Source organism: Mustela nigripes, chromosome 7 (assembly GCF_022355385.1).
Source record: "Mustela nigripes isolate SB6536 chromosome 7, MUSNIG.SB6536, whole genome shotgun sequence".
Lineage (NCBI taxonomy): Eukaryota > Metazoa > Chordata > Mammalia > Carnivora > Mustelidae > Mustela > Mustela nigripes.
Genome location: NC_081563.1, coordinates 35,982,526 through 36,001,709, shown reverse-complemented (window position 1 = coordinate 36,001,709; position 19,184 = coordinate 35,982,526). Strand labels below are relative to the sequence as shown.

Sequence of the window (19,184 nt, the reverse complement as noted above, 5' to 3'; positions counted from 1 at the left end):
CCTTTTTTTTAAGATTTTATTTATTTATTTGACAGAGAGAGATCACAAGTAGGCAGAGAGGCAGGCAGAGAGAGAGGAGGAAGCAGGCTCCCTGCTGAGCAGAGAGCCCGATGGGGGCTAGATCCCAGGACCCTGAGATCACAACCTGAGCCGAAGGCAGAGGCTTTAACCCGCTGAGCCACCCAGGTGCCCCACATGATGCCTTTTAATTGCCGAATAATATTTCACTGCGCAGACGGGCCACCGTCTGTTTATCCACTTCCCAGGCAAAGGGGCACTGGAGATCGTTTTCACTTTCGGGCTGTTGTGGACAGAGCCACTATGCACATTTGCATAAAGTCTTTGCATGGGCACATGTTTCCATTTGTGTCAGTACTACTGGGGAGTGGAGTCACTGGGTCCCATAGTAAGGTGACGTTTAATATTGCAAGAAATTATCAAAGTGGGCACACCATTTTACTTTCCCACCAACAGTGCAGGAGAGTTGGAATTACTCCGTATCTTCATCAATACTTCATACTATATTGTCAGGATTTTGTGGTTTTGTGTTTTGTTGTTTGGGGGGATTTTTTTTTTTTTTTTCTTTTGGGTGTGTGTGTGTTTAAGCCATTCTGATTCATGTGTAATAGAATCTCATTGTGGTCTTAATTTGCATTTCCTTAATGACTAATGATGCTGAGCACCTCCTCATGTGCTTATTTGCCATCTCTAGAGCCTCTTCTGCCATCTCATTTGTGTCTTTTCTTTGGTAAAGTGTCAGTTCAAGAGGTTATTTTTTTTGCCCAGGTATTAAATTGCTTTCTTCTTAAACGTCTGTAAGAGTTCTACACATATTCTGGATACAAGTCCTTTATCAGATATGTGTTTTGAAAATATTTTCTCCTGGTTTGTGGCTTGTAGTTTCTAGGCAGTGGTTTTCACAGAGCAGATGTTTTTAATTTTGAAAAAATCCATTTTACCAACTTTTTCTTTCATAGTTTATGCTCTTTGTGTTCAAAGCTATCTTTGTCTTGCCCAAGGTCACGAAGATCTGCAGCTATGTTTTCTTCTATAAAGTTTTCAGGTTTAGATTTTATTGTGGGCACCTGATCCATTTCTGTTCATAGCTGTATCTGCTGTAAAGGTAAGGGTTGAGGGTTTGGGGTATTTTTCTTTAAAGGGTGTTCAATTGTTCCAGTACCATTTATATCCTTTCTCCCTTGAATTCCCTTGGTGCTTCTGTTGAAAATCAACTGATCATGAATGTGTGGGTCTGCTTCTAGACTCTTTATTCTGTTCAACTAACCTATCTGTCCTTTTACCAGCACCAGACTGTCTTGATTCCTGTAACTCTATAGTAAGTCTTTTTTTTTTTTAAAGATTTTATTTATTTATTCGATAGACAGAGATCGCAAGTAGGCAGAGAGGCAGGCAGAGAGAGAGAGAGAGAGAGAGAGGAGGAAGCAGGCTCCCTGCTAAGCAGAGAGCTCAATGTGGGGCTCGATCCCAGGACTCTGGGATCATGACCTGAGCCGAAGGCAGAGGCTTTAAACCACTGAGCCACCCAGGCGCCCCCTGTAACTCTATAGTAAGTCTTAAAGTCAGGGAGTATAAGGCTTTCAACTCTCCCAATTGCTTTGGCTAATCCAGGTCTTTTGCCTTTACATATATATGTTTTAATTAGCTTGTCATTCTTTGAATTACCTTATCTGCAGGGTTGGAGGACCTCACCGAGTCTGGTTATATAATTCAGATACTCTGTGACTATTCATATTCTGTTCCTCAGGGGCAATATTTTGTGTTAAGGTTATCTTAAAAATGCAACCTTCCAAAAGATGGCTTGATTTTAAGATTATGCCACTGGGGTTGAATAAATTTCTTGGCAACCCTGTGTATAAATCTGGTTAGGGCTTCACTGTGAAGTCTGAAACAGAGACAGATGGAACAGTCGGCCAGAAAGCCCCAGTGACAGAAACAACTATTCCCTGGAAAGGGTTGTAGGGGGTAGGGGTGGGGGCAGAAAGGCATCTTTGTTTATTTTTACAAAATTTGGAGAACAACAGTGTCCCCCAGCTGTCTCCACAAGATCAAACCTGCTCCAAATGGGAGTTGCTAGGTATTTGCCAACACTTGAAATCAAAGTCCGATAGGCCTGGTGGCCCTGTTTCTTGTCTTTCCCTCCCTTTGTATTTCAAGATGACAATTTCATTTGTTCATTGATGCAGCCTGTCCGTTCAATAAGCATTCTGATTCATCTATGAACTTCAAACTCCACTTCTAATCTAAATCAGAATACAAAAGTACATGACCCCTTCACTTCTTGCTAGGCCCTGTGGCTCATTCAAAGCAAATACCTGAAGGCAGTCTCAGAATGACATTTAATCATGTGGTCTGCATTTTCTGTGTAAGGCCATGCCCTCCAAAGTCCAACTTAGGGATCATCAAACTGTCAACTCGCCCAGTTCTCTGGGACTGATCACACACAAGCTCCCCAATTCTCCCTTCCCCTCGTCAGCCCTCAGGGAACAACAAAGCCTGTTAGGGGGTTGGTAACTGTAACTCCAATATTAGAGTTAGGGCACAGGCCTGGGGCAGGGTACCAAAATTGGCCTTTGTTAGGGCTTATACGAAACATAGAAAAAGTCAGTTGTGAAAAAGACATATCTTTAGTTGTCATCTAAAAGTCAAGCCTCTGTGAACTTCCATTTTTAACTGTAACAGAGCCAAGTGGAAAATTTGCTTCTCTCCTCATTTATTAAAGAAGGACAAGGAACAGAAACAAAAAAGAAAAGAATTCTGTCGGGGGCTAGTTCGCCACTCTCCCACCCAGTGTCCATGGGCTGTTCTTTAGAAACATGGACACAGGGGCCGTGTGCAAAACTGCCACGCTCTTGACTCACGTGGCCTCTCTGCTGTGCCAGAGAAGCAAGAGCCAAAGGTAAGATGACCACTTCTGAGCCACTTCGTCTGTGCCTGGGAGCTCCCACCAGGAGGGAGCAGGCTTCTCCGGGCTGCTGCACAGTGACAGACAGGAAGAACATCTAAACACTCTTTCAGACTTATAGAAAAAGAAAAAAACAAAACACCCACACAGTGGGGAAATTGTTCCCCACTGTGTGGGTGGTGGGGCCCCAAGAGCTGTTATCTGCAAAGGGCACTTCTGGGGGTTACCCAGCTGTCACCACTGTGTGGATTCCACTCGAAAACCTCAAGCCAACCCGGGGGGGAATGAACATCAAGAGATGATTTTTCCACTCTGTGAAAATGACTTGACTGTACAGACATAAATTAAGACTCCATGATCACAAATGAAATATGTGCAGGACCTGTCATAAGATGCACGGTCGGTCACAGCTGATGCTCCTGCTTGCCTGGCACATCTACAGTCAAAGTATGACTCTGTCATTCTCCACTTCCTGACCTTTGAGCACCTGATCCCATATGACGTCTTTCTCTCCCTCTCTCTCTCTCTCTCTCACACACACACACACACACACACACACACTCCTATACCATACTACCAGGTCTGGCATTACTGGTCTAGCAGGAGTAGAAGCTGAACCAGCAAGTCTGAGGGCAGAGGTGGGAGTCATTGGGGTAAACCTGTGTTAGTACAGGAATGGAGGGGAGGGATGTTCTAGCTCTGTTCATCGTAACGAGGGAGATTTGATGGCTGGAGCAAAAATGCGGGTGTTTAAAAACAATACCAGGCATCCTTTGGGCCTTAAGTCCCTCTTTTGCCACACAAAGTTTCCCCTGTTCCAAGCTGCTCTGCCCCATGTGTCTATGGCAGCCTAAGAGGTACTACCTGCCCACCGAGTTTGTAGGATTAAGCGATTCCTCTCCTCCTTTGCATAAGTCCCTCCAACCCACCCCTAAGTGAACCCATCTTCCCAATACTGCCATCTGGAGCCACATTCACTTCCCCCTCTCCCTTCATCCCACTTCCATCTACTACAACAATCTTGCACCATTGTTCTTGGCCTTGGCCCTCCTGTTATAATCTGGGAAATGGAGCTGGTGATTAGAACCTCAAGTCCCAACCTTGCTTCCAAAAGTATGCTAACCCACACGAAGAGGACCTTGGAAACCCTCAATTCCAGCATCTGTGTTCTGGGTAGACATGACAATAGAAATGGAAACCATTTTTCTTTTCTTTTTTTTTTTTTTAAGATTTTATTTATTTATTTGACAGAGCGAAATCACAAGTAGATGGAGAGGCAGGCAGAGAGAGAGAGAGAGGGAAGCAGGCTCCCTGCTGAGCAGAGAGCCCGATGCGGGACTCGATCCCAGGACCCCAAGATCATGACCTGAGCCGAAGGCAGCGGCCCAATCTACTGAGCCACCCAGGCGCCCTGGAAACCATTTTTCAATAGCAAGTGTGAGCCTTTCAAGGGAACCCAGAACTACATACATGTAGGACACAACCCCATCTTGAAAAGTAATCAACGGAAGAACAGTATGGCGATCCCTCAAAAACCCAAAAATACAATTACCATATGATGCAGCAATTCCACTTCTGGGTATATACCCAAAAGAATTGAAAGCAAGGTTTCAAAGAGATTTTTCTTTTTCTCTTTATTTTCAGATTTATTTATTTGAGCAAAAGAGAGAGAGCAAGAGCCCAGAAGGAGAGTGAGAAGGAGAAGCAGACACCCACTGAGCAGTGAGACCAACATGGAACTCAATCCCAGGATCCTGGGATCATGACCTGAGCTGAAGGCAGATGCTTAACCAGCCTAGCCACCCAGGCACCCCTCAAAGAGATTTTTACATGTTCACGTTTATAGCAGCATTGTTAATAATAAATAGCCAAAGGCAGGAGCAATAGACCCAAAAGTCTATTGATAGATGAAAGGATAAGCAAAAATTGATAGATATATTTATATATCTATATAGATATATATACACACACATGCAATGGGGGTATTATTCAGCCTTAAAAAGGAAGGAAATCTGACAACCACTACAACATGGATGAATCCAGAGGACATTATGCTAAGTGAAAGAAGCCAGTCACAAAAAGACAAATACTATATGATTCTACTTATCTGAGGATCCTATAGTAGTCAAATTCAGAGACAGAAAGTAGAATGGGGGTTACCAAGGGCTGGAGGCGGGGGCGGGGCAGGGATGAGGAATTAGTGTTCAGTGAGTACTGAGTTTCATTTTGGGAAGATGAAAATGTTCTAGAAATAGATGTGGTGATAGTTGGACAAGAGTGTGAATATACTCGGGGCGCCTGGGTGGCTCAGTGGGTTAAGCCGCTGCCTTCGGCTCAGGTCATGATCTCAGGGTCCTGGGATTGAGTCCCGCATCGGGCTCTCTGCTCAGCAGGGAGCCTGCTTCCTCCTCTCTCTCCCTCTCTGCCTGCCTCTCCATCTACTTGTGATTTCTCTCTGTAAAATAAATAAATTAAATATTAAAAAAAAAAAAGAGTGTGAATATACTTAGTATCACTGAACTGAATACCTTTTAAACCTTTTTTAAGGGTTAAAATAATAAATTTTATGTTAGGTATATTTTACTAAAAAAAGTAATCAACAGAAATATTGAAGTTTCAATTAATCTAAACAAACTAGCAGGATTTTTTTAAAGAAGAGACACAACCAGGGGCAGCTGGGTGGCTCAGTCGGTTGGGTATCTACATTCGGCTTGGGTCATGATCCCAGGGTCCTGGGATCAAGTCCCGCATTGGGCTCCCAGCTAAGCAGGGAGCCTGCTCCTCCCTCTGCCTGCAGCTCCCCCTGCTTGTGCTCTCTCTCCCTTTCTCTCTCTCTTCATCAAATAAATAAATAAATCTAAAAAGGAAGGAGAGGGAGGAGGAGGAGGAGTGGGAGGAGAAAGAGGAGGGGAAGGAGGAGAGGACAATGAGGAGGAGGAGGAGGACGAGGAGAATGAGGACAAGAAGATACAGCCAGAAACACACATCCTTCATCTTCCTTCTGAGGACAGAGATGGGTGACAGGGCCAGGCAGCAGGAAGGACAGAAGGGTCTCCACCAACCCAGTGAGGTGTCAGTAACCTCACATTGTGATGCCAGGTGCCTGCCCTGGCTGAGGGAGGGGTGAGCGGAATCTTCTCCACAACATAGGCCTGAATCCCATATAAGCACAGAGGCAAAGGCACCGCCCAGCCTTCCTCAGGTCTTCCCTGCTCTGCTATCTTACCTGATTCCCTGACTCGAAAAGACTAATGGTTGGCAAATGTTCCTTAGCCTCAAAAGTATTAAAAAGAAAACTTTCTTCTCAAGCTCCATATAAACTCTGAGTTTCTGCACCAGTTAGAGCTCTCCATGGAGCCACAGAGTAACCCTCACCATTGTGTGAATAGGCCATGATTGTTCTCTGAACCAGAGCAAGACCTTAGCTTTCTTAGGGAAGAGGCATCTTCAGTTCTCATGAAGAAACAGCCAGCTGCTTTTCTTGAGAAGGGGGACTCAGGTATGAGGAAAGTTCCACCCAAAAGGAAAAGAATGGAAAGGGCAAAATCTGCCCTCCCCTCCCCATACCCCCGCCCAATATGCAGTGCACATGAGGATCCAGGACCCACTGTCCACATCAGGCTTCCCAAGGGCAGAGTCACTGTAGAGCCAGTCAGTCCAGGAGCCTGGGCTGGGCTGACAAGGGAGCAGGTGCGTCTGCAGGACACTCTGCCTGGCCGTGCCTAGCACCTGGCACACCTGCAATCTTGAAACATCAAAGAAGTCTGGGCTTCTCCGGAGCAGCATTCTCCCAAGAGTATCCAGGAGTGTCCAGCATGAGCACTTTTCTTCCCAGACACTCATTCCCAGTTCTGAGTGCTTCTCACCCGTCCTGCCTTCTTCCTGCTCTACCCCACACAGGGCACCGATAGCTCTTCAAGGTCTCTCTGCCCACTTCGTGGCTCAAGTCACAGCTGAATGTAAATGAGTATATGCAACCTGTTGCAAGTATTTTTGGAAGGCAACCTCCTTTGAGGTAACTACGGGTTGTTTGTGGAGAGCTGGCCGGATGTTTCAAGCTGACCGGCGGATGGCACTTTGGGGAGGCTGTGAACAGGTTGTGTAAGGACAGGAGGGACATAACTTGTAGCCCGTCCATGGAGACAGGATCTTTAACTAATTCAACATTTTAATACATTTTGATGAATATTAGTACAAGAAACCAACATTTTTCATAAACATGGTGCACTTGAGAAAAAGGCAGGAGTCAGGAAGCAAGACAAAAAAAATAGAGCTTTTAGCCATTCTCAAATGGACGTAAGACAAGAAGGGGGCCTCCGTGGAGGGGAGGGCTTCACTAACAAGCCTTCCTCCAACTTTCTGTTTGCCTGGTCTCCACCTCTCACGCACAACACCTCTGATTCTGTTCTTATCCCTACACGGAATCCATTACCCAGGAATCACTTGTGTTCCTGCCTTACGGGGGTACATTTTTCGTTTAAAAGAAATGCACTACCTACCACCACTTTTATGTAAAAACCTTCTTCCTCCAAATAGCCAGTGATGCTCACAAATCAAGCAACTAGAACAATGCTAATTCTGTGAACTGATACCATGGGTCCAATAGTCACCAAATTAAGCTCAAAAACCCACAGACAGACTTGAGCAAACTAAAAGCTATAAACCAGTAAAGTTGTGCCTTAAGAGAAAAAAAATTAACTTTACCTGTGGCTGTAGCGAATGGCTATCGTCAACCCAAGCTGTAATTAAAAAGAGGGGGAAAATCGATATTAAATAATATTAAGAATATGCTGAATTCACAAGAAAATTCACTTATTATGGTCCATTATTTTTTAAACATTTCCTAAAATCTCCTACTGCTTATGCTTCATAAATAACACATTTTAATGACAGATCTTTAGTTTATCATAGTTCTTAAAGGATAATCATATTTTGAAAGGGTCCTAGAGACACCTAAAATATCTCTTTGCATCTCTCAGAGAATTAGATGGGTGTCTCTCATCTGGCAGATCTTCCATAACAGAGCTTTTCTTTCTTTTTTTTTCTTTTTGCTTTTTAACCCCTTTTTTCTTTTTTCTTTACATTTTTTAAACTTAATTTTTAAATTTTTTATTGAGATGTAATTGACAAATAAATTATATATATTTAATGTATACAATGTGATGCCTTGATTTACATATGCAGGGTGAAATTATTACCATATGTTATGACATTAATTAACACATCCATCACTTTACAAAGTCACCTTTTTTTTTCTTTTTTTGGTGAGACCACTTAAGATGTACTCTCTTTGCAAATTTCAAGTATACAATACAGTATTGTTAACTATAGCCACCATGCTAGGCATTAAATCTCCAGAGTGTATTCATCTTACAACTCAAAGTTTATACCCTCTGACCAACACCTCCCCATTTCCCTCACCCCCAGGCCCTGGCAACCACCATTCTACTCCCTGTTTGTATGAGCAAAACAAGGCTCTTTCAGCTCTGAGACAAAGCCGTGAAAAGATGGGATTCAGTGTGTGGCTGATTCTGAGGTTTGCCATACCCGGGTCCGGGGAGGAGTTCTTTCCCTCACCCCCTGCCCCAGGAGTGCTGAGCGGAGCCCAGGCCATGGGGTGGGGGGAGACTGACCCCCTGGGCCAGAGTCTTGTCAGGCGGATCCACACAGCCTTCACACTGATTCCATGAGCTCAAGGCCAACATATTGCGCTTCTGAGGACAGCAAAGAGATTGAGCCTTCAGTGCATGTGCAACATCAAGAAAAAGCGTATACCATCACTAGACACAGTGACAAGTAGAGACCATGGTGACACCTTGGTTTCCTTTTTACTCTGTGGGGGTGGCATGGAAACCTCTCAAGCATAAGCTGGGATCAAATCATACGACACGGACCTCAGCTAGTTCGTGCAAGGTCATAGCCGATTCTGGAAGAGCCAGAAGAGTTCAACTGCTAACCATATGGGCATCAGTTATTTAGATTCTCAGAGCTTCAGTGTTTACAACTATATAATGGGAAAAGATTTTCTCATGTAAGGATTAAGCATTTTTTCTGTTTTTATGTTTATACCTGTGTGTGTACACACATGTGTGCATACTGCCTATAGAAAGGAAAAAATCCATGAATAATAACTACCACTACTACAACTATATTTGGGAAATACCTCATTTATGAAAATGTTTTCATTTTCCAAAAATTTTTAAAAAGATTTTATTTACTTCTTTTAAGAGAGAGAGAGAGAGAGACAGAGCACTGGGTGTAGTACATAAACAATAAATCTTGGAACACTAAAACAAAATTTAATTTAATTTAAAAAAAGAGACAGACAGAGACAGAGAGTGAGCATAAGTCAGGGGGAGTGGGGGAGAAGAAAAGAGGGAGAGGGGGAGAGAAAATCCCAGCAGACACCCTGCTGAGCACAGAGTCCAACGCAGGGCTCAATCCCACAACCCCAAGATCATGCCCTGAGCTGAATTCAAGAGTTGGATGCTTAACATACTGAGCCACCCAGGCAGCCCTTCATTTTCCAAAATTTAATTTTTAAGTTAGTTCTTGGAACTAAGAAAGTATTTTGTCATGTAAAAATGATGATCAGCTTCAACCATGCCTATATAACTCTCATCAACCCACTTGTGGCTGATCTAAGGCCCTGATAGTTTAAGGAACTCACAGCAGTTAAAAATCCAAGCATCCTCTGGTTCAAAGTCTACCTAAGTCTGAACCCTCACGTCACTAGCAGTTCCCCTGATGTTGGTCCCAATGGCAGCGGGGGTGGGGGTGGGGTTGGTCACTTCCATGGGGTTGTCCTGGACCCTGGATGACACAAGGGTCCCTGGGCAGTGGAAGGGCAGAAGGGGTGATGAAGAAGCAAGGAGAGGGAGAGTTAAGTAAAATCATTGGGATGAATATATTATATGTCAACTATATTTTAATTAATTTTTTTAAAAAATAAAGAAATTCCGGGGTGCTGGGTGGCTCAGTGGGTGAAGCCTCTGCCTTCGGCTCAGGTCATGATCCCCGGGTCCTGGGATTGAGTCCCGCATCAGGCTCTCTGCTCAGCAGGGAGCCTGCTTCCCCCCTTCTCCCTGCCTGCCCCTCTGCCTACTTGTGATCTCTGTCTGTCAAATAAATAAATAAAATCTTAAAAAAGAAAGAAAGAAAGTCTAACACCTCAGTCCAGCTTGACACACTGCAGAATCCCCCAGTTATTACTTGAACAGCTCAGTTCCAGAATAATTCGGCTGGGCGTTACCACCATGCACACCCCAAATGCAGAACCGACAGGACTCAGGGGGGACAGGCTTGAATTTTACCAAAAGATTCTCTAGATGTGAAGGCATGAAATCTACAACATCAAGGTGATTTCATACCACCCTTACCTGAGTGTACTCAATTATCTGTCAGCTGAACCAGGGGTACATTTTTTTTGAAATTTAAACAAATGGAAAAGGAAGATGCCTCAGGGACAATCAAGAATTTAAAGAACAAGGAGGAAATTACTTAGGGAAGGAAATAAAAACAGAAACTGTAGCCAAAAGGTCAGGATGAGCAATTTACGATTGCACATGCCATGTAACTTTACATTTCCTGGAGTTAAAAAGTTCTGGCTTCCACTGAGGCTAATTATAAGATAATTTTACCAACCGAATATTTTGATAAGCTTTAGAGTACTGCTAAATTGGTGGCTTTTCCGCAGTTGAAAGATACGCCTTTGCTGGAGTAGGGAGAGAAAATGGGCGTGGGAGGGCCAAAAATAAGAAAAAAGCAGAGGAAGTCTTTCAGTGGTAGCTGTGCCGGTTAAAAGAGGCTGGATGATGAATCCTTCACAGAGATGAATTTCAATGAAGCCCTCGCATTTGTCTTTTCCTGGCTTCTGAATCAAGTATGTTTTATTGTCATTTTTAAAAGGACATCTCTGTGAAGGAAGAAAGCGCAAACCAGGGAATCACAGAGACCAGCCGCTGCATTCCAGGGGCCTCTGCATGAACAGGCCGGGTAATGACATGCTAGGGAACGAGATGATTCAAACCCAGGCAAAGGGCCCGGACCTATGTGAGACCTGACTCACATAGTGGATGGGAACAGGGAACCGCACTTGTCATGCTGGAAACTGGACTTAAACTCTACACAGAACGCCCCGGATCCAGTTTGGCAGCCCTGACAAGACCCCTGAACGGTGGAGAAGAGCCCTCATGGGCCTTGCCCTGAAATCCCAGATTAGAACATGCGTAGGGAGACTATGTCTCTTCTGCCTCCTCCTGCATATTATCTGACCCCAGAGAAGGCAGGGGTGGTAGAAAATCTCTGAGGTTTCTGTACCATAGCAGATATAAAACAAAGGCCACTGTGTAATCTGCTGAGAGATAGGCCAGAGATAACCTTCTACCCTGGCATTAGGAACCTAGCTAGTCAGGCCCCTCTGAGCACTTGCCGCGCTATGAAGCACCAGTAACCCGGAAATGCTTTGAACCAGTCTCGCTCCTGCCTGTGTCGGCACAGACATGCATACAACCATGCGCCTGTGCACAATTTATAACCACTTTACACGTGTGGGCACACAGATGCACACACGTTGTGTGCCCTGAGACCCAACTCACCCATGTGTGCACACATACATTTGCATGCATGCATACCCACACCCACATACATGCACATGTACACCACTTGCGTGTGCATGTGTCCCAACAAGCATGAGTTCATATGTGCTCAGTCCATGCACATGCTCACACAGTACTCAGATGCAGACATACACAGGCACCAGCACATATGTGCACACACACTCATACAGATGTGCACACAGGCACTGACCCACGTGCACAGAGAAGCTTCAGCATTCAGAGAGGCCCCCAGAGCCCCCCAAGACAAAGGGAGGCCTCAGACAATTGACCCTTTTGTTGCTGGTCTCAGCAGGAACCCAGAGGAGCAGGAGGAGGGAGGCCGAAGGGTTGGCCCCCTGACCCCAGCCCAGCCAGGGCTGAGGCCCCGGGGACATGGAGGTCAGCTGGAGTTTTGTGTGGCTGCCCTCCCTGGAGAACAACCCCCCAGGACATACTGTAAGTCTTGCCAGAATGCACTCCACAAACTCCCATTCAGAGTCTTTTTTTTTTTTTTTTTTTAGATTTACACAATTTGTTAATAACAAAATTAAATCACATTTTAATGGCAAGGAAAGAATAATTGAACATTTTTCAAAATCTCCACCAGCTACAAAAACCTTTTTTCCCGCTGCTTCGGCCTAAAAATGCTCCTTTTATGGAACAGCTGACTGAGGCAGCTGTTTTGTATCAAGTCTGAGAGTTTTCTATATGACCCAGGGAGCTCAGACAACAGGCAGACCTTGCTGCATTAAAGAGTAATCCGAGAATAATTTGCCATAAAACCCCCCAAAGTGCACCAGCTGTAGCCGGATACGCCCTATAAAGCACCACAAAGATTGCACGGACCTTGTAAAATAATCATAATAATTTTAGAAAACACATTTTTCAAACACCTTTAAAAAAAAGTTTTTAAGGAAAGAAAGGGGTGACACTGTCTTAGGACACGTCCCTTCCATGGGCTCTCTTCCCTGTCCACAGGCTGTCACTAAGCATCTCTTTCTAATGCCCACTTAACCAGGGGTGCCTGCGTTGTTGGGAACCCCCTCCTTACAGGTCTACTGTGCTGCGTGTTTATGACGTACTGTCACACTCACAGGGCAGCTGGGGGCTGGTGAGAGGAAGAGCCCATTAAATGCTAGCCCCAAAGTGGCTCCGCTGGTGAGTGGTGATATTCCAAGTCTGGGTCCAGAACCCTCTAGACTAGGGTGATGTGCTGGCAGGGGCTATGACCAAGATCCATGCCCTTTCACAGGGTCAGCTACCAAATGCCCCCAACCCGATGCTAGCACTCCTTATTCCTCAAGAAAATATGAAAACCAAGGGCTTTATTACAAAAACTCCCACGTTTTAAACGGATTTGAGTATTTTTCAAATAATGCAAGCCAAACAAAACATATCAGTGGGATTTGGCCAGGGGGGCCATCAGTCTGCAGCCTCACTTTTCACCCTTCCATACTGCCAAGCCTCTTCTTGCATTCTTGGATCTACAAATCTGAATTAATTAGCTCGTGACAAATCTCGAAAGAGCTTTCATGTTATTCATGAGTCTTCTTTCCTTTTCCTATAATTACGTGAAGCTTTTTCTTTAGTTTACTTCAAGTTTCATGGGTCCAAAGGGTCCATCGCAAAATAAACTCAAAAAGAAAAGCTTGTTGCTTAGATCCCTCCTGCAGTTTTCAACTATTCCTTCCCCTTTTATGGGAAATACGGAAAAGGAGCCTGAAGGGGAGAAGCAGCATGAGTGTGGACAGAATCTCACCCAAACGGAGCCACAGTGTGCTGACCCCAGGAAGCCAGCACAGGGAGAAAGTAATCCACCCAATGGCTCCTTAACCCCTTCCCTGGCTATCTTTCTGCACTGTTCTCTCCCAGCAATAACCAGGAACCCCTTGCTCCCCACACAAGCACCCTCCAGGACTGCTCTTTCCATAGGCATCATCCTAGATCTTTCTGGCCTCCCATGCCCGTGGGACACAGGCCACAACTCACTAGTCCTTAACCTTGTCATCTATCTAGGGCTTTTTTAGGCACTTGCTACCTTCTCTGAAAAATTACCTGCGCTGAGCAGATGCTTATGGTCAGTGACAATGAGCTTTTGGTCAAGTTCCCTGACTTTTCCTCGAGGTAAAATGGCATTGTTTTAGACAGATTTATTTAGACCTCAAAGATGAGGACCAGCGGAGATTCTCATCTCCCAAAAACTTGTGAGAAATGCAGATTCTTCAGCCCTAATTCTACTGAATCAGAAACTCTGGGGTGGGGTGCCTGGGTGGCTCAGTGGGTTAAAGCCTCTGCCTTCGGCTCAGGTCATGATCCCAGGGTCCTGGGATTGAGCCCCGCATCGGGCTCTCTGCTCAGCAGGGATCCTGCTTCCTCCTCCTCTCTGCCTGCCTCTCTGCCTACTTGTGATCTCTGTCAAATAAATAAATAAAATCTTAAAAAAAAAAAAAAAAGAGAGAGAGAGAGAGAAACTCTGGGGTGGTTTAGCCATTCCTCCAGGGGTAGGGGTTAGAAGCACTGAATGAGATGATGTATGGAAAGAACATAGCAATATGCTTGGCATAGATGACTCTTACTACCTGCTAAATGGTGATGATGTTCCAGCACGTAGTAAATCTATTTTCACTTTACATTCTCTGCATGTCCTTTCAGTGTCCTGCACTCAACTTCAGGGATTGCCATCACTGCGAGTTCAGGCAGGCTCATAGGCTGGGATGAGGTTGTATTTTGGGAAATGAGGCCTCCTGGTACTCCTGGGTGATCACCCACTCATCACGGAGAGGTGTGTGCACCCTGCTGAGACCCACTGTTTGCTGTTGACCTGCATAGACACTGCCAGCTTCCTGGTGGCCAAGAATGAGCCTCTCAAAAGAGGGAGAGAATGGCAAGAAAGGCAGGAGGAAGAAATGCAGCAACATATTTTCCATTACCAAGTTTATTTTGTGAGGTTATCCTTCATGGGTGCCTTAAAATTAAAAAAAAAAACAAAACTCAAAAAATCAAGAAGAAGACACACTAACGTTTAGGAAAAGCAAGGGATATGAATAATGCATAGGATCTCAGATTTGTCAGAAACCTAGCAATTCAGATCTGAAACTTTCAAAACCTGTTGTAAAAAATAAGTTGCTAAATCGATGGAAATTAACACCGAACGAACATTGAAATGTAGGCAGTGGTTGTTTAACCAACCTAAGAAAACAGGTTGTTTTTAAGACTCTAAGCCCCAAATGACTAAAAAGGTAAGACCAATGATGTTGCTGTTCCTCACTGCTGTCCCCAAGAACCCGAGCCAGACACTAGTTTTTTGGACTAAACCTCTTGCTTAAAAAACAAGTAGACAGGTTTTCACAAAAACTTGTGTCCGCCCCCAGTTCACCCAAAATGAAAACATTTGTCAACCTTGATTTGCCGCCCCACAGTTAGAGCACGTTCTGCTCGGCATTTTCCAGGGACTGAGCCCCATGAGCTGTGGGGCTCTGGCAGGGGGAGGAGTCCCCTGCTCTCTGCCTCAGTGCTGTGCTCTGCAGAGGTGACTGTAACTGTAGTCACAGGGAAGAAGGCTCTCAGGGTCAGGGCTTCAGGAGGCTGGCTGTTGTCTTTGTCGTTGTCATCAAGTGGCCATGGTCTATGTCACAGGACCGTGAGTGTGCAGCAGGGCCTCGCTCCTCTTTGTGTGCCTCGTACCCAGAGCTGGACAAAGAGGGCTGCCGAACAACCAGCTTCATGAACTACTGAATTCACCCCCAGGTAGTTCCTCTGATGCTTACAGTTTGTTCACAAATGCATTTTTTAGGTTTTAGGTTTCAAACAAAATAATTGTGGATTTTGGTTTCTTTGCTTCTCTTGATAGGAACAGTTGGGTATTTGATAATATCATAAGCCACACCCTCTTGTCCTAGAAAGCCTAACTTCAGTGTAAAAGAAATCAGCATGACAGTGAACTTGGATTCTGGGTGCAGCCTACATCATCGAATACGTAACCCAGAAACCTTTGGAACTTTCAGTGGCAAATACTACTTAAGTGAAAACTTGATTACTAAGTAAAAGAGTCAGCCAGGAAAGAAGGAGGAGGCTGAAGAGAAGAAAAGGAAATGTACAAAGGGAAAAAAATAGGTGACACCCTGAAATGCAGACAATAACAAAAATATTTGAGGACACTTCTTTTTTTCTTTTTTTTCAAGATTTTATTTATTTATTTGACAGACAGAGATCACAAGTATGCAGAGAGGCAGGCAGAGAGAGAGGAGGAAGCAGGCTCCCTGCTGAGCAGAGAGCCCGATATGGGGCTCAATCCCAGGACCCTGGGATCATGACCTGAGCCGAAGGCAGAGGCTTAACCCACTGAGCCACCCAGGCGTCCCTGGGGACACTCTAAGGTAGATTTGGGGTTGTTAAATACAAGAAAATGAAAGGCTGTCCACAGCCTGTCACAACAGCTTAGAGACCCCTCCACAACTTACGGACCCACTCTCACCTCTCACCTCTCACTTTCCTCCTTCTAGTTTTTACCTACTTTCTCCTCTAATCTTGGCACACACAAAAAAAAAAAATTACACAAAACACATAAACAGACAAACAGAAATCTCTCTGCCCGGGGTTACAGGATATAGGCTAAAATAAGGCATTCCATGAAATATGTCAGTAGCTATTAAAAACAGTATGGTAGATCCATTATTGAAGAAACAATATAGCTTTTAAATTAAACTTTTTAGTATAATTGTAGAGTCCCATGCAGGTATTAGAAATTATATAAAGAAATAGTATAGAGAGGACCCATGTATCCCCAGTTTTCTCCAATGGTAACCCCTCACACAACTACACTACAATATCACAATACGTATATTGTCATCAGTACAGTCCAGTTACAGAACATTTCTGTCCCCATGATGATCTCTTATCTTGCCCTTATAAATGCACCCACTTCACTCCCTCTGTCCCTCATTGTTTAGCCCCTGGCAATTGTCAATCTGTTCTCCATTCCTGTAATTTGTCATTTCAAGAATGGAATCATACAGTATGTAACTCTTTGGGATTAGATATTTTCATTCAGCATAATTCTGTGAAGATTCATCCAGGTGGATACATGCACCAATAGCTCATTGCTTTTGATTGTTGAGTGTTATTCCATGGTCTGGATATACCACAGTTTATGAATCTATTGAAGGACATATGAGTTATTTGCATTTGGGGGCTATCATAAATAAAGCTGCTATGGACATTTGCATGAATGTAAGTTTTCATATCTGTAAGATAAATGCCATATAGTTTCCATATATATTTTGTTAGATTTATTTCCAAGCATTTCTTTTTTTTTTTTTTAAAGATTTTATTTATTCATTTGACAGAGAGATCACAAGTAGGCAGAGAGGCAGGCAGAGAGAGAGAGAGAGAGAGGAGGAAGCAAGCTCCCCGCTGAGCAGAGAGCCCGACGCGGGACTTGATCCCAGGACCCTGAGATCATGACCTGAGCCGAAGGCAGCGGCTTAACCCACTGAGCCACCCAGGCACCCAAGCATTTCTTTTTTAAAAAGCATTTCTTTTTACAGGGGTGCCTGGGTGGCTCAGTGGATTAAGCCATTGCCTTCAGCTCAGGTCATGATCCCAGGGTCCTGGGATTGAGCCCCGCATCGGGCTCTCTGCTCTGTGGGGAGCCTGCTTCCTCCTCTCTCTCTGCCTGCCTCTCGCCGACTTGTGATCTCTGTCTGTCAAATAAATAAATAAAATAAATCTTTAAAAAAAAAATAAAAGCAATTATAAACAGTATTTTTTTCAACGTTCACGTATTTATTGTTAATATATAGAAATGCGATAGATTTTTTTTGTATGTTTATCTTGCATCCTGCAACACTGTTAAATTCATTTATTAGTTCCAGGCATTCACTGTGTGTGTGTGTGTGTGTGTGTGTGTGTGTGTGTGTGTGTGTGTTTAATAGGCTCCCTGGTCTTTCTATGTAGTTCCAGGCATTGTGTGTGGGGTGTGTGTGTGTGTGTGTGTGTGTGTGTGTTTAATAGACCCCCTGGTCTTTCTATGCAGACCATCATGTCATCTGCAAATAGAGTCAGTTTTACTTCTTCCATTCTTATCTATACACCTTTTTCTCTCTTTGTAGTGAAAGCAGACATCCTTGCCTTGTTCCCAAGTTTATGGGGAAAGCAGTTAGTTTTGGACATTAAGTATAATGGTAGTGACAGTTTCTTTTTTAGATGATTTTCATCAAGTTGAAGAAGTTCCTTTCTAGTCTTATTTTTCTGAGAGTTTTTATCATGAATGGGTGTTGAATTTTGCCAAATACTCCTTTAAAAATACTTCTCTTCCTTTAACTACACCATACCTTCTCCTCTGTCTTGTTTTTACAAAAAAAAAGAAAAAAGAAAAAAAATACACAAAATAAAGTGGAAAAAAAATAAGTCTTCTGTGCAAGTACACAGAATATAGGTTAAGATGAGGCTTTCCATAAAACATGAGTACAGCTGTTAAAAAGAATATAGTAGATGCACTGCAAAAAGGAATACAACAATTTTTAAGCAGAAAGACAAGACAAAAACAAATCTGCTAAAGACACAATGTAGATATGTGTAATAAGTGTTGAGGTGATTTGATATTAGGTGATTATTTATATAATTATAGGGAAAGAAGTCTGGAAGACTACCAAATTATTGGTGGGAAAGGATGGGGTAGAAAAGGACCTTCACTCTTTTATACCCTTGTTTCGTGTGTAATTTGAATGTTTTAACATAAGCTGGTAGTGAATGGTGAGTTTCAAAAAATATCTAATAATGAAAAAACATGGGGAAAAAAATCACATTGCAAAATACTATGAACCACGTACATTTCTGCATACCCAAATGCAATTTTAATCTTAAGATGCTGTCTTTGTCAGCCTAAAACATGAATGCCTTGGCAGAGAGATATATTCACACTGGATAAAAAGGACAAAAATTCAAAACAAAGACTCAGAAAAGAAGGTAAAAGAGGGGTGCCTGGTGGCTCATTCTGTTAAGCATCCAATTCTTGATTTCGGTTCAGGTCATGATCTCAGGGTTGTGAGATTGAGCCCTGCATCTGGCCCAGGCTGGACATGGAGTCTGCTTGAGATTCTCTCTCTGCCCCTTGCCTACTCTCCCCATCTCTAAAAGAAAGAGCAAGAGGGTGCCTGGGTGGCTCAGTGGGTTAAGCCACTGCCTTTGGTTCAGGTCATGATCTCAGGGTCCTGAGATCGAGCCCCACATCGGGCTCTCTGCTCAGCAGGGAGCCTGTCTCCTCCTCTCTCTCTCTGTCTGCCTCTCTGCCTACTTGTGATCTCTCTCTGTCAAATAAATAAATAAAATCTTAAAAAAAAATTTAAAAAAAAAAAAAAAAGAAAGAGCAAGAGTGAGAGAGAAAGGAAGGAAGGAAGTAGGTAAAAGAACAAGGCTATGATGTCTTAGAAACAAGCCTGTCACTCCCACCCCAAACAAATTCTCACAAGGGTTCCATGTCATGATTTCAATTTTTAGGTCAGTATAATCTAAAGATGGTAACTTCAGACTTTGATGTCAGAACAGTGAATTTGTCTAAAATGATGGATGTGAGAGAAGCAATGACTAATGTTCTTGCACACACACACACACACCAAGCAGAATGGGATAAAGACATCTTTCTTCTTCTTCCCCTGCCTCAGACC

General features: G+C 43.7%; 1 protein-coding gene across 7 annotated transcripts in view; it reads right to left on the bottom strand.

The window, feature by feature from the left end:
• Positions 1–19,184, bottom strand: part of ACOXL (acyl-CoA oxidase like) — a 347,875-nt gene that overhangs the window by 231,597 nt on the left and 97,094 nt on the right. For all 7 annotated transcript variants that reach the window (XM_059405581.1, XM_059405577.1, XM_059405580.1 and 4 more), the window contains one exon: positions 7,628–7,662. In XM_059405581.1, the coding sequence (XP_059261564.1) occupies positions 7,628–7,662 (35 nt within the window). The remainder of the gene's footprint in view (positions 1–7,627; positions 7,663–19,184) is intronic.